The sequence below is a fragment of the Plodia interpunctella genome, chromosome Z (genome assembly GCF_027563975.2).
Source record: "Plodia interpunctella isolate USDA-ARS_2022_Savannah chromosome Z, ilPloInte3.2, whole genome shotgun sequence".
In the NCBI taxonomy this organism is placed as follows: Eukaryota; Metazoa; Arthropoda; class Insecta; order Lepidoptera; family Pyralidae; genus Plodia; species Plodia interpunctella.
In genome coordinates, this window is record NC_071324.2 from 6,223,215 (window position 1) to 6,239,477 (window position 16,263).

The window sequence follows — 16,263 nt, forward strand, 5'->3', positions numbered from 1 at the left end:
TATAAAACACAAGCAAGTAATCGTTCTATATAGTTTGTAACTGTTTTTATATCTGTAGTAGATACTACGAGAATCTATTAATTCTATTTTTTTAAATGAAACATTGTGTTACCCTTGAAGCTACTAAACTTATACTTACTAATATTCTAAGGCGTTAGAGAGCTACGCTACTATTTTTGGTTGCCTGTCTCATCCACGGGTCTCATCTCTTTCACCTATTTTGGATCTTTAGTGCGGGCCTCATGTCCTACCATACCCCACATAAAGTATCATTAAAATATAGATTCATATAATGTAATAATGAACAAAGAACAATAGAATTTTGTGAATATACGTAATACACAATATAATTTATATAATGGTGTTTATATCACAAACATTTAATTTATGTAGGATTTAACTTATCTAAATATTTTCATGCTTTTGAATAACATTACGTATTCGAACACAATTTTTATTGTAATGTTGGCGGCATTAACCAAACGCAAAAAGTAAGTAGGTAGGTAGGTGTAGTGGTGAAATAGTGGTGAAGTATGTATGAAGCAGAAACTTGTATAGATTACTAAGTTTCTTCATGACTCATGTCTCAACGATAAGCCTTTGAGTTGGAGCAATGTCTAGGAATATTGTTTTCGAAGGATGGTTGACGAAGTCTCCACCAACAAAGCGTATTTGGAGAACGGTAAGCATTTATTTAGTACTACTCCACCAAAACAATTAGGCGCATGACAGGAATGCGGTTTCGGCGCCCGTACCTCGTCTCACCTCCCCGCGCTCTCCCTAGTGACGCGCAGTCGTGTACTCGCGCTCTGCAGTTACACCACGTGCTTTCGCGCCTCCTAAAATTTTCGTTGTCAGTTGGGTTTTTGTTGAGTTTGTGTTGTTAATTTTTGTTAAATAATTGTTATTAATTCATTCTGTGTTGTTTAAAAGTCCCGTGTTGTTTTTGTTGTTGATATTTTTTGTTAACCTCATAATGGGTAGGAAAAAAACTATCCGTGGGTCCGAAAGGACAATGATATTAAAAGTATTACATTTTTTTGAGGAAGAAAAGTTGCATGGAATAGCTATTCCAATATCTCAAGTGGAAAAGCGAGTGTGTACGGCTACTGGCATTAGTCGACGCACATTGGCCAGAATAAAAAACGAGGAAAAAGAAGTTTTGGAGAAACTAAGGCTTTCACCACAGCCGGGTACGTCAAGCGAAGCCCCAACAGAGACAGTCAAATTACCCACTCCAGGGAAAAAGCGAAAACAAAAGAAAAAGCTGGAAATTGATGACTTCATGATTTGTGCAATTAAAACAAAAATTGAAAGCTTTTATGACGTGTACAAAGAAGTGCCTACATTGAAAAAAATTTTAAACGTTGTTAAGAGAGATCTTAACTTTCCTGGTCAAAGAGAGACCCTGCGAAAAATTATAACAGAAAGTTTGGGATTTAAATTCAAAAAGTGCTCCAAAAAACGAGACGTGCTCATAGAAAGACCTGAAATAGCAGCGTGGCGTGCACGTTACTTAAGAAGATTAAAAGAAAACGACGACTTGGGCCCGGAAAAAAAACCTGTTATTTTTACCGATGAAACATGGGTCCACTCGCATTACACTGTCAACAAGTGTTGGCAAAGTCAAACGGTCCCAGGCATAAGAAAAAACGATAGTGCTGGCCAACGCTGGATAATCGTTCACGCAGGTAATACCCAATGAGCTGTCTTATTAGGGTTCCATATAATTAATATTTCTGCACGTACGTGATATTCTACTTTAATAATTTAACTATTGTTCATGTCACTACACTGTTTATTAATGTTTATATCTTTGTATTTCAGGAGGAGAGACTGGGTTCGTCGAAGGTGCAGACTTATTATACAAATGTAAAAGTAGTAAAGGGGATTACCACGACGAAATGGACACAGAAAACTACACGAAATGGTTAACCGAAAAACTAATTCCAAATTTGCCACCTAACAGTATTGTTGTCATAGACAACGCGCCCTACCACAGCAAGCAATTAAATAAGCCTCCTACTATGGCCGCTCGTAAACAAGACATGCAGAATTGGCTGAGCGAGAGAAACATTACGTTTGACCCGCGAATGACAAAGGCTGAGTTGAATTATATTATAATTCGCAACCGACCGGAAAAAGAATATTTAGTGGACAAACTTTTAGAGGAGAGCGGTCACGAAGTCCTCAGACTTCCACCATATCAATGTGACCTCAATCCTATTGAGTACATTTGGAACCTGGTCAAACAAAGAGTCGCCGACAAGAATGTCGATCAGTCAGAGAGACAAATCGAAAAACTAGCCAGGGAAGCCATACAATCAATAACGCAAGACGATTGGAAAAAAGAAATTAATCACGTGGACCGGTTACGGAAGGCGTACTGGGAAAAGCAAGGTTTAGAAGACGCAAGAGAGTTAGTCATAAATGTAAATGACGACAGCGATGACAGTGATTTGGAATCACATTCAGATTTTGAAAGAATGTCAGGGATTGAAGAATTAGATTCTGATTAGAACAATTTTTCAAATTATTCCAATAAATAAAGTACATTTAATCAATTAGGAGTTTTATTATTTCCTTTGCACACACAGTTCTCTGTTCCCAAAATAAATAAAGTATAGTTATAATATACACATACTAAGTTGTATTCACAATAGTTACTTACCAGTTTCATACTAGGTATCAGCGAGTCTCGAATATTCCCCTCCCTAGCTACAGTGACGCCATGTTTGCCATGTGCCTAATTGTTTTGGTGGAGTAGTACCTACCACACTTTTACCTTTGTTGACAGAATGCGACTGCCTACTTAATCGAGATGCACTGAATTATTGTTTTGGCATGAAATATTCGAACTTATGCATTATTAAAACAGAATATCTGTATTTATACATTAAAATGGGCATATTAAAATTTATTTATTTACTAGAAATGGCGAAGAAGGTGGTTCGCCTTGCGACAGTCGGGGGAGCTCCCAGGACAATATTTCCTAGACTACTACGCGGATCGGAATCGAAGGCGGCTCAAGGGCACGATCAACTTAGATTTGTGTGAACAGGTACATATTTTCTTACATTCAATACATAAAAATTAATATGTTTTGAACTCATTGTTAATTTGTTCCTTTACCTTTGATAGGTACCTACTGTTTTACTTTTATGAGTTATGTCCTGTTATGAATCATATTTAACTGATATTTATATATACATATATATGGTAGATTCCTAGCTAGCTATATTAGTAATAGTTATGAATCAATGTTAATACACATCATTTATCAATTACTTATTTCAGAATACCTATCATTAAGTCATTATGGCATAAAAACATATTTCCAAATTAACTTGTTTTGCATTGTAGATCTTTATAAATGCATTATTATTTATTGTTCATCCATTTGCATAACCTATTAAAGTTAAGCATAAAAAAATTAGTTTGTGGAGCATTCCATTTGACTCTGTGTAAATTAAAGTGATGCTATACAAAAGTCTGTACTAGAAAAATAACAGTTACTTATACTTATTACACTTTGTTTAGCTCAGCTCTAGTGAATGTACTTTTGTGTGTCTGTGTTAACAAGTGTGCACCAAAACATTTCTTACCTACTTAGTTTAGTACCTTCATTGAGTCTTTGTGATTCATTACAATTTTATTAATTTCTTATTTATAGAGTTCCTAGGTGACACGAGTGTAACTGTGATCGTGTTAAAATGTTGTAATGACAAAGTAAGAATAATATAGAATGATTATATACAACTGTTTTTCTTTGTTATCTGAGCATTTTCCCGGTTCTTTCTCAGCCATGCCATTGAGCATCTGAACGCATGTTCCATTAAGTCTGTCTTACTGTCATTTTTTGAAAATATTCAAAAAAATTTTGTCACATCTTGTTATGGAGAAAAATAAAACAGTTTTTCATCTTAAATAATATTCAAGCAAAATCACCAAAGGACAGGACAACCCTGATTTTATTGAATTTCATATAGTGAAAATAACATTGTATCTTGGGTGCAGTACTAATAAATTATTCATTGGATATTATTTGCATGAATCCATTGAAGACCCTTTTTGTGGCATTTATCGGCTTGCATCCAAGAAGACTGTGCGTTCGTAACTTGAAATAATTTATTTAATTGTAACTCTGAACTCTACTTTATGATATACAAGTAAATTTGAAATTAATTCTTTAAACATTATTTTTCATTAATAACCACAATTATTATTTTCGTTAATATTTATTTTATCCTAAATATTTCATCATGAAACCAATGTTCTCATGGGTTCATGTATACATTAGGTAAGTAGTAAAATTTTTATTAGGACCTATGTTTTTAATATGATAGTATTTGAACTTGCACTTTATCATTGGAATTCTCAGGCCAAAAATAACAATCAATCAGGCCTTTGATGCATATGAACTATATGTATTTTGTGTTTGTTATGTTTTCTGTTAAATAGTATATTTCTAATTTTACTCAAGTATACTAATTATGTTATCTATATTTACGTAGGCTTTGATAGATTAATCCACAATGTGTTTATGTCACAATTGTTATTTTATTTCCTGTAGCCATGACACAATATAAGCTTCTTTTAGCTAAGGATTTGTTGAAAGTTAAACTTTGCTTTCATAACACATATTTATTATAGTAATTATTTTACATTTGTATCATTCTGCACTATAATATTTAAATCTTATAAATAATATTTTTTGACATTCCAAAAGTTATTTAATACATTAACCAATATATATATTAATCAGGCTCAACTTCTCAAATAACTACCTACAAATTAATATCCGAAATTTGAAATGAAAAAAAAAATGAATATTTAAATATTTCCTCCTGGAACAGTTCAGTTTTCTAATCTGCTAAACTAAAGAAAATGTTTTCTGTACTGTTGGATTGAATTATTTTATATTTTTGAATTGTTTATTAAATGCAACAGTAAATCATGTTTAAATTGCTCAGAACTTATGTGTATTACGACCGTCGTGGCCTAATGGTCATCATGCCGGACTGCTACACACCTGACCAGCTTTCGAACCCGGGTCGAATGCCGGTCAGGTCAACGTGAAAAATGATCTTTTTCTGATTGACCTGGGTCTTGGATGTTTATCTATATATGTTATGTTATATAGAATGTATTACCTATCGTTGAGTTAGTATCCCATAACACAAGTTTCGAACTTACTTTGGGGCTAACTCCATCTGTCATTATATATGTATATATATTATGTCTTAAGTTTAATATGCAAACAATTCTGATATGAGGTTGACGCTGGCTTGCACATGGAACGCACGGGGAATGGCCCATTAGACCCCAAGCTACGCGGGTCAGTGTTCACCATCCAGACCCAATCTCGCACATATCACTTGGAGGCGGATTGCGAGTCAGACATGGAGAAGTGGGTAGACGCCATCTGTAGGGTGTGTGGTCTCCGAGCTACTGATGAGTCACCAGGTGCAATAGGTAAGTTTACCTATTCTGCAATTCTTGCCCTACAAGCATACACATCACATATGTAACTTTTTATCAGTGTCATAATGTTGCTTTTGCAATAAGTAAATTGCAATCTGATTTTTTTTGTAGATATGTGACCCACCAAAACAGTTGAACTTAAACAGTTTCTATGTAACTCTTATTTATGTTTTGTCAGCTTGCTCTCATATTATATCATACACTTTTGTTTTGTTGTGCGAATGTAATTTTTTTATTCTTTTAGCTTTGCGAAAAAGATTCACGTTTATTTAATAAAATACTATTATTTATTTGGAAGTTCAATCTCCATAGAAATTTTATTTTGAGTTTTTCATATTCTTCCACTATAATAATACCTCTACATGCCATCATCTGATAGAATGGGTTTAGTATCTTTACACATATATCAAAACATTTCTATTAATTATTTAGATATACTAGATGTGCTCCGCGACTGGGCTTCCATAATTTGAAATTATTTATAAATCTTCCCCTGAATGTAGTTTTTTTACACTCTTCAGTTCTAATATCAATCAACATTTTTTGTTGTATAGCTATTAATTATTTTGAAAACTGGAACACCAGATGGAGAATAATGATGGTACAGCTAAACTATAGGAAATATAGAAATGACGCCTTAACAAAAGTTGTTCAGCCTGATGAGCATTTTCTGTTGAGGTATAAAAATCGAAAATCTAGAACACCTGATCCAGACCTATGATGGTCCACCTAAACCATAGGAAATATAGAAATGACGCCCTAATTCAGTCTGATGAGCCTTTCTGTTGAGGTATAAAAATCAAAGATCTAGAACATCTGATGTAGAGCCATGATGGTCCAACTAAACCATAGGAAATACCTAAATGATGCTTTAACAAAAGTTGTTCAGCCTGGTTAGCATTTCCTGTTGATGTATAAAAATCGAAGATCACTCTTGAAAAAGAGTCATAATAGTCTAGCACTAGACTGAAAATCTATATTTTCTATAATTTACTATAGAAAATATAGATTTTCAGTCTGATGAGTATCATCTGTATAGGTATTGTTACGCTTTGTCTGTAGAATTAAATGTCTCTAATAATTTACTCTTTACTACAATTGTTCGGCCACACGATCAAAGTCGCGGGCATGATCTAGTTAAAATGATATGTATGTTCACTGCAACGAATAAAATAATTTATGACGTAGCTAATCTGAATTGGACTTTTCAATTTGTCTGGTTTTAAGAGATTACAAAGTGGCATTCGTATTAAAGCAAATAGTAGTATAAAGGAGTGCAAATTTCCTCACTATGTTTCCCGTAGTTATGGAATATAAATTCTTAATTAACAACCGGTTGCGATTCGCATCATATCATCGTCCGAAATGTCTAGAAGCTTTGCAATTCTGTTTTTCACCAAATTTTTTAACAGCACAACTGAGCCTTGAACTGTGTTGCTAATGTTTTTTTCTATCTGTAATATCTAAGATTTGCAAAAAATAAATTAAATTTTGAAATGTATTCCATATTACAGACACGTATCAAAATAACCGTAGCCCGGTTAGGGCCATGAACGACCAGTATGACTCCACAGGTCCCTACATACCAATATCGGAATGCATCACAGGCGTCAGAGCTCAGGTAATGATTTTAAAGGACCTATTAAACCATCGACATAATAATCAGGTAGCGTCTCACAAACCTTGTTCAAACACTTTACTCTTGGTAGTCCAGCTTGGCTGGATATAAATCTAATACGTTCCAGAAACAAGTTTGTCGAAGCAAAGACAATTCGTCTGGGTGGGACTACAGCTCTTCTGACATGCACTGCTTGCAAATTTGCTGCCTCTCCCCAACTATGGTTCACTTACTCTTGTGCCTTGCGTGAAATACCGACACAGATAATGTTGCGTTTTATTGGTTCTCACAAATTTAAAAAGACGAATAATTAGTGACGCTAACAATTATAAGACACGTCGATTGAAGCAAAAAATTATTTACTAACATTTCGGTATGACCAGGGTTGAGAAGAAATGCCGACATAAATCCAACCATATCTCTCGTGTACATGTACGTGATTTGCGATCTTCAAATGTCTGAATTATACTTCTATTTCGACGAATAAGATTTGTAATTATGAAGTCATGGGAATCGAAAATTGTTTAACAGTTTAATTTAATTTCAGGATTCACGGAGAGCGTTTACATTCGATCCACAGAATATAGTGACAAGTAGTCGGACACCGTTCGACAAAGTGTCAGATAACAGAGGGCACCACATGTACACGAGCCAACCTCAAATACGGCTCAATAATGCTGAGTTTTCCGAGAACGAATCTACCCTGAGCGATGATGAGTGCAAGTCGTTGAACGCTAGTCAGTCTAATATACGTATGTATTTGTGTAGTATCATTTAGGTACAATAAATACATTTTACGCGATAATGGATGACTGGGAATGTTTGGGATGATATACATGTGTACATTCAATTCATTGTTTCCAGGTGATTGGGCAGTTGAAAAATCTTTTACAAAATTAGCAATAAGCCCCAAGAGGAATGGATTTTCCGGAGATGGTAAGTTTATATATGCTACTTATATTTTTTACCCATTCATCACTCACCAAGTAGTTGAGGGTCAAGGTAGTTCTACTTACTTTAAAATGTGTCTATATCTATATACTTTTTATTGAAACCTTAATGATTATGTTTTAGGCCCCCCAGTGCCACCGAGACCTCCAAAAACGTTGCCTCAAAAAGATGTTATACACCAGGGTCCAAGAATTCAAGAGCCTGTAGAAACTCAAGAAAATTTATCAGTGAGTAAAAATGTTAGTGGAATAATGGTAAATACACATTCGAAATAAGATAAGTATAACGTGTAATAAAATATGCAGCCGTTCCCGTGGACGCGAAGCCCCCGTCGGATGTCGCACGGCGGTGCGCTGTCTCGCTCGCACCTCACGCCCGCACTCTTTGTGCGTCCTGATGATGACGACGACCTCTCGCCTGGACATCTGGTAAGCCTAAAATTGGTTGATAAACCCGCTGTTGCTAGGCAAAAAGACACATCGCTCTCATTTAATTTCTATATGTAAATTTAGAGTATACTACTGTATACTTACTGAATTGAAATGATTTTATAAAATGCATAAAAAACCAAAAATGGTACTTTCAAAATATTTAAAATTAAAGATACAATTAAATTAGTGTTTTCGTTCCTTTAGTTTTTGTTATTTTGTGAATAAATATATTTTTTTATTAAGTACTAGCGGCCCGTCCCGACTTCGCTCGGGACGGGCTAAACCTTCCTCAATAATCACAATATCTAATGATGAAACCGCATGAAAATCCGTGCAGTAGTTTTTGTGTTTATTGCCAAGAGACAGACAGATACGACAGAGGACTTTGTTTTATAATATTTAAGGTGTATGTGTGTGTATTTGTGTTGTGTGTATAAATGAATAATATAATATGATGTGTAATTTAAATAATTTAAATCTATCTAGATGGGTGAAATCCCCTAGGCGTTCTTATAACTATCGACTGCGTCTTCGCCCACTTTAATTTACGGGAGCAGATTTTAAGAGACGTTTGAATCCATAGTGACTACAAGAAAGTAATTTTATTTACAGTCAATGCAGTATTACAACCTGCCTTCACTGCCCCCGGCAGTAGACCGTGCCCTCAAACCCAGGCATTCCAGCTACAGCATAGGACATATAAACCACCTCGCAAGACAGGTACGTTTCATCATTATACCCGTAATGCCTTCTTTGGGAGTAGATAGACTCTGCTTCATTACTTTTTTAATCCAAAGCCTGAGAAGAATGAACCATGATCGGATTGATTGTGCTTACTTGATATTAGACGCTCAATTCCCTCCCAGAAAGTCTTGATGTTTTCACTTTTTTCACAGATGTTGTCGATTGGTCAACAAAACGACGCAAAGGCAGACAACAATCTACAATACCTGGATCTGGATTTACACATGTCAAAACCACCACCTACAAAGGTAAACAATTCCTTGAGATTCTAATATGTTATAAATGTTGTTAATATTTGAACAGTCTGAACATATTCTCGTTAATTTTCATTACATAATATGTTTTATATTTTATTCAGTTAGTACATAGGTATGTACAAATTGATCTTATAGTACTTCAAAATGGGGCTATAATGTAATTTTACTTATATATTATTTTTTTCAAAGAAGCCCAAATCTTTTCACACTTGTCAGAATTCTGTAGGATCAAGGTTTCGTGAGATTGATTGTAAGGTATATTACAACACTCACATTTTTCGTTTTAGACTCAAGAACCAAAACCAGCGAAGACCGTGGAAGTATGTGGTGTCCAAATAAATACGCTATCAGCTGTGGAGGCTGATTCTGCGTACAAAACAGTGGATTTCCTCAAAACAGAAGCTTTTAACATTACAAGGCAAGACGCCGAAGCCTCTAGAAGCAACCATTTCTGAACAAGTATGTTTGATGTGCGAAACTCAACTGTGAAGCAAAAGTATTGCAAGCCACATTGTGAATTGACGTAATAATGTGCCCCAAAGATGTAAGCATAAAAGACTTGATGGTCAAATATTATTGTAACGCGTTTAATACTGTTAATTATTATTGTAGTTTAAGAGTAGTATTTTTCGCAAAAAGTATTAGAACAAATCAGATGTAAAAATGATTTGTCATCAATCAAAACAATATACCGCATATATATTGCATATATATGCGACATTTCTTAGCTTTATATTTGTATGTAATATAATTACGGTTTCGTCTATTACATAACGTAATAAACGGGTCCTTAAAAATGGTGGCAAGCCATATCCTATCTAAATAGTACAGCAAACTATAATATACCGTTTCTAACTTTTGTTATTATGAGTTTGACCTAGATGCATAGTTATCAAGCATGGAGGAACTAAATCTAAGATCATGAATAAGTACGAACAGCATTTATAATATTATCAATAAAGCCGATAATAGGAAAATAATGTCAAACTCCAGTTCTCCAAATATAATATAAATTACACTAAAATCACCCTATCCAGTGCACCCAGAATGTGTGTTTACACATTCTTTTTTATAATAGATAAAATTGTATTATCGAGTATTAAAAGCTTTTTTACAAAACAGTATTCATCTCCAGTTTAGAAACGAAACAGCATAGTATACATAAAATTACCTCTATTGTAATGTCAGGCAAACAGTGCTTAGGTATTTGTCTAGAATCCTTGAGTCTCGGGACTGTCTAGAAAATTGTGGGGATTTATAAATTCCATAGGCTAATGATGTGTGAATATATACTATAAGAATTTGTAATAATAATCTGTTACGTGCAATGATAACTTCACAAAACAACGTTACAAACACGCCAATGCGTTTATATATACTTGTGATTATTTATTAATACTTTTTATAGGTGCATCCTTAATACAAATTTATGTTTGTTATGTAAATCATACTTATTATGTAAATCATAATTCATTTATTCGTCGCTTCCATGTGATGCATAAAGATGGCATAAGGTATTGTAGAAATAAATAGGTATGATTTAGGTGCGCCGATAAATATGTAATATGGGAATATTCCACTTGGATCACCCAGCTGATTGAATCATAGGCAATTTTTTTAACTATATGCTCAGTACATGTAATACGATATTCTAAAAATAAATTCAGTGAAAGAAGATTCTCTCCACACAAAGTCCGCTCAGCTGATCAGCCGAGAACAAAAAAGAACATTTGGTAATATTTATAGAAACATCCAAATCTTTTGGGCAATGTGGAAATACCTTACTATATATTATACTACTATACTATATATTTCGTCATCATCACTTTCATAATATTAATGTGATAATTTTTTACTTAATTTTGAGTCAACATACTTGGTTGTAGGTTACGTAGGTGCGTACGTTCAATACGTATGTGGCTACGTTCAATAGATTGAAGCTGAAGTATGGTGATGCGATGCAGCATCACCATACTAGCTTCAAACTATTGAGGCATACTTCTTAATTAGCATAAGCAATATTTTTAAAAATTAATATTTGTTATTATCGGTTTTATAACCTAGTTTTGGAATCCTCTGAGTCTTTTTTTTCGAAAACCGGTCTCTTAAATTATTAGAAAATGATACAACATAACATCACAACAAACATAATTAATTATATGTCACAAAGTAAATTAATTCAGTTATTAATATTCGAGTAAGGCTATGTCGTAGCCTAGTTTTATGCTAGATTTATGCTATATTTATACTAAATTTCATAGAAATCGGCTAATCAGTTAAAGCGTGGCAGATAGACCTCCATTTATAATATTAGAATAAATTATGGATTATTTCGTATTTATTCGAATCGGGGGTACAGATCACTGTACCCCCGATCCGATCTGGGATTATAACAATATTAATAATAACGACGTGTATTTTGTATACAGAATTGATATTCAGATCAAATAACCTCAAAAAGCTAAAATGAATTTCTTATTGCTATAATTAGTACAAAATATATTTTATTTACATATTTAAATATTATTAAATAAAAAAAGAACTAAAAAATGGATACCTATACCAATAATTGTATTAATTTTCTAGGGTTTTTAGTTATCAAAAGTGCATTTCTGAAAATATTAATATATTGTATTTATCGGTGCTTATTGTTGGGATATTGTGGCCTTCTAAGCTTTAATGTTAAAATTATGCGTTTCAATAACTGTGCATGCATAGATAAGCAATAACTTATACCATACGTGTACTTCCCACTAGTAATAAATTAAAAGTATTATGGCACATAATGATTTTAAGAAATCACAATAAATACGTACAAGAAAACTATGTAACATAATAGACTAATGTGATTTGCTCTTCTACTAAAAAAAACTAACAGTTTAAATGTTTATAAATAAAAAGTGCATTTCTCAGCGTTTCGCCTCATTCATAAAATTGTACGTATTAAAAATTAAATGTAATGACAGCGCAGCCGCATTGGTCGAAACGCTCTGAGAAACACCCAACCCAAAGGTCGCCTATGACATACGCACGTATAATACGTCGTAAGCTACTGTCGTAAGCTACCGTACACGTAGAAATGAGCTGAACTGCATAAGCGACTTTCTTCTACAAGCTAACTTTTCTCGTGGAACGTAACTTATAAAATTATTTTACGAATTTGGTCAAAATTTATATGGTCTCATTTCATAAATTTGGAATTTACTGAGATTGAATGAACTGAATGCGCACAAAGTTAAATTATTATGAAATTTAAGGCAAAATTTAGTGATTAGGCGGAATAAATATACACATACATATTTATCCTCAGTATTCTTTACACTTTTATAGTATTAGGTAGTTAGATTCACGCACACATTTATAGGTATGTTTAAATATAATGAAATGCTGTTTAGATTATTACCCCTTCTAGATGAGTAACATATATTTTAAATGTCTGTTACTGGTGGCATTGAAAATTTGGTACCTTTACAAAATTATATTATTTTCTAGCTAAGTTTGGCTGTTGAGGAACGATATCAGAACTGAGTCCAAAAAGTTCCGCGTCGATGTGGAACTATCAATAAAAACTCAGCCGCGTTGTCGTTATTAAACACGCGCCGCTAACTGCGGGACTTCTTTCGTGGTTTGGTATCTAGTTGTAAAACCAATTGAAAATAGTATTATGTTATAATATTGTTATATAACATCGTATCATCACTAGACCAACGGATATATATCCATTCGGTGGTCTTACGAAATATTGACCAGCACGGAAAGAAAAAGTGTACATTATAAAGGTGGTTGACCGAAAGGGGAAGCTTTGAGTGACAGGTTTTTCGTTAGATTCGTCTTGTCTGTCTGTCCGTCTGTCCATCCGTCCGTAAGCCAAATTAAAACAACTATACTGTTGAAACTTGGTAAGTAGATGTATTCTGTGAACCGCATTAAGATTTTACACAAAATAACGAAAAAAAAACATAAATTTTGAGGTCCCCATACTTAGTTTGAAACTATTTTTTTTATCTAATAATCTCATATATCCCACATATCCCACACGTATGGGTCATGTGGGGTATATGAGATTTCTAATATAATGTTTTACTAAACTGAATACTTTGCGCGAGAGACTTCCAAATTAGTAAAATGCCCCCTAAATAGTTTTTTCTATAAATCGTAAATCGCAATTTACCTTTTATTCTGTCAACGCAAATATAAAAATATACAAAAATCGATGAAAAATAACTTTTATGTTACTTGCTCCTACGGAACCCTTCATGGGCGAGTCCAACTCGCACTTGGCCGCTGTTTTGAATAGTCTGTTTTTATAATACTAACGTCTTGACGAAGTTTACATCTAAAATAATGAATTCTAGGTGCCAATAACTTTGAACTCGTTGCATATATTTTAAAATGGGATTCCTTTGAAAGTAAAAAAACCTAAGGTTTTATTTTTAAATGTATCCATGTTATGTATGATCTCCATAAGATGCTACTTAAAAATATTGTTATCCGATAACATTTTGGGGGAAGTAATACAATTACCCTTTTGTATTCTCATATGTTCATTACTGCATTTATCCATCAAGCAAATACATTTATGGATCATACAGTTGTGTGACGATACGTCCGTCGATAAAAAATAAGCCCTCTTCCCGTGTCATGTTCATGACTGTCATCGTCGCTGTGCAAAACTTTATACACCTTGATAGTCCGCCTCTATATTTGGTCCAAATATTTATGGTAGAACATTTTCATTTTGTCCAATTCGTTTATTAATCCTTATCGTATTCTACATACAGCTTGAAACATTTAAGATATCGCATATAAAGTGCTCAAATACTTCACTAACTTTATTCTGATATGAGTTTTTGGTATGTTTTTAAAATTGAAAATATGTCTTCTATATACATATTTAGATTCGTTAGTGTACCTAGATTTATTTCTACACATAAGTTATATACCTACGTAGTTAAATTTTAATTTTAATGGGTATTAATACGGGGGTTTTTACGGAATTGCTCGGCTCTTGTCCACTGCCCACCCGCCTTGATACACAGTTACAGATATCATGCCACTTTGATACACAGTTTTCGGTTGAACTTCGCGGTTGTACTAGAGGAGTCGTGTGTGAAATTAAACTGCAAGACAGGATCCAGAGTGAAGTGACTATATACCAGAATTGTTTAGGTATTGAAGTAAATGTACACATTTATCTATATAATAATTACTTCGTAAATGATACTTGCTATAAGATATCAATTATAATTACATTAATTATTGTAAGTACCTAAACAAATAGGGTTATAGTCCTATTGTTTATAGAATTAATTATGTGTATGTCATCGCTTTTTACGAATGACCGATTAAGTTAAAGGATTTGAAATGAAATATTGTAGATAACATGCAATTTGTATTATATTTTAATCTTAATTATGTTTTGATTATATTTTTAATTATTGCTTTTTAAAATGTGGGCGAATTATTTGAAATGTCACACGTAACTCAAAAATGCGTGTATTTTTTGTATTGAACTCGTTTTATTATTCCGATTTTGATTGCCCTCGTTTTTGATACGACTAATAAGTAAGTTATGGCAAGTCTCTGGCGACGGTGTTATTATCCTGTTGATTCTGGTAAATTGTTACGCAAGACTCCCTTCGTCTAGGAGTTCAGTGGGTGAAAAATACGTACCAATATTTCAGCTAACGCTCGCTAAATCTCTCATCTTTTCATATTCCTGGTGACATTCGCGTAAAAAGTCGTTAAGTTTTTAATTTCCGCCTGCGATTTCTCACAGTTATACATCACAGTTTGGATGATTACTTAGTTTTCTGTATATGGGGCGAAAATATTTTTTCATGTACCGTCGACGCCTATCAAAATAACTGCCACAAACGAGTGCCGGCTGTTCATTGTCGGCGACCTCTGATAGATGCCGATGCAAATAAACGTACATTGCGTTGTTGATATGTGACCATTTTATAAACGCAAGAGAAAACCAGCATTGTTGTTGAAATTTTATCCGATAGTTTATAGCCAGCTTATATAAAAGCAAGAGATGGCGGAAGACTACTTATTAAAGATAATGTATTTATATTATTGTTTGCGTCCTGTCTTAATAAATCAAAAAGTTTTTAAGTTTAATGTAGCAAATACTGCATCTGTACGATAATTTGAATGTTGACATTAGAAATATTCTGTGAGTATTGTGTAATTATTTAAATAATTTAATTGTATATGTCGATTTTATTGATTTTAATTATAAAATTAGATGCAAATATGTACAGTATGTGAATGATAAATATAAAATAAATGAAGCACTAAATTGATTTATTTCTGAGTTATCACAAAATGGGTTAGTAAGTATTAAGAAACGCTGAAAACACTTCTCACAGTTATACATCACAGTTTGGATGATTACTTAGTTTTCTGTATATGGGGCGAAAATATTTTTTCATGTACCGTCGACGCCTATCAAAATAACTGCCACAAACGAGTGCCGGCTGTTCATTGTCGGCGACCTCTGATAGATGCCGATGCAAATAAACGTACATTGCGTTGTTGATATGTGACCATTTTATAAACGCAAGAGAAAACCAGCATTGTTGTTGAAATTTTATCCGATAGTTTATAGCCAGCTTATATAAAAGCAAGAGATGGCGGAAGACTACTTATTAAAGATAATGTATTTATATTATTGTTTGCGTCCTGTCTTAATAAATCAAAAAGTTTTTAAGTTTAATGTAGCAAATACTGCATCTGTACGATAATTTGAATGTTGACATTAGAAATATTC

The 16,263-nt window shown here is 33.5% G+C and overlaps 2 protein-coding genes across 3 annotated transcripts; both read left to right on the forward strand.

Moving 5' to 3' along the window:
• Positions 1-487: 487 nt before the first annotated feature.
• Positions 488-15,796, forward strand: dos (daughter of sevenless). Of its 2 annotated transcripts, none has more exons than XM_053767867.1 (11): positions 488-682; positions 2,933-3,061; positions 5,277-5,475; positions 6,999-7,105; positions 7,650-7,854; positions 7,967-8,038; positions 8,177-8,280; positions 8,359-8,481; positions 9,097-9,204; positions 9,381-9,476; positions 9,773-15,796. In XM_053767867.1, the coding sequence occupies exons 1-11, from the start codon at positions 614-616 to the stop codon at positions 9,938-9,940; spliced, it is 1,380 nt and encodes a 459-aa protein (XP_053623842.1). In that variant the 5' UTR covers positions 488-613; the 3' UTR covers positions 9,941-15,796. The 2 variants fall into 2 exon arrangements, with proteins under 2 accessions (XP_053623842.1, XP_053623843.1); XM_053767868.1 differs by having other exon boundaries at positions 661-682; positions 2,933-4,300.
• On the forward strand, positions 691-2,606 carry LOC128682890 (uncharacterized). Its single transcript, XM_053767866.1, has 2 exons — positions 691-1,691; positions 1,828-2,606. The coding sequence occupies exons 1-2, from the start codon at positions 977-979 to the stop codon at positions 2,517-2,519; spliced, it is 1,407 nt and encodes a 468-aa protein (XP_053623841.1). The 5' UTR covers positions 691-976; the 3' UTR covers positions 2,520-2,606.
• Positions 15,797-16,263: the final 467 nt, after the last annotated feature.

Coding starts and splice junctions, on each gene's coding strand:
- LOC128682890 (XM_053767866.1), top strand. CDS start 977: ATGGGTAGGAAAAAAACTATCCGTGGGTCCGAAAGGACAATGATATTA. Junction 1,692..1,827: donor CTGGATAATCGTTCACGCAG/GTAATACCCAAT, acceptor TTTGTATTTCAG/GAGGAGAGACTGGGTTCGTC.
- dos (XM_053767867.1), top strand. CDS start 614: ATGTCTAGGAATATTGTTTTCGAAGGATGGTTGACGAAGTCTCCACCA. Junction 7,855..7,966: donor CGCTAGTCAGTCTAATATAC/GTATGTATTTGT, acceptor CATTGTTTCCAG/GTGATTGGGCAGTTGAAAAA. Junction 8,482..9,096: donor ACCTCTCGCCTGGACATCTG/GTAAGCCTAAAA, acceptor TTTTATTTACAG/TCAATGCAGTATTACAACCT.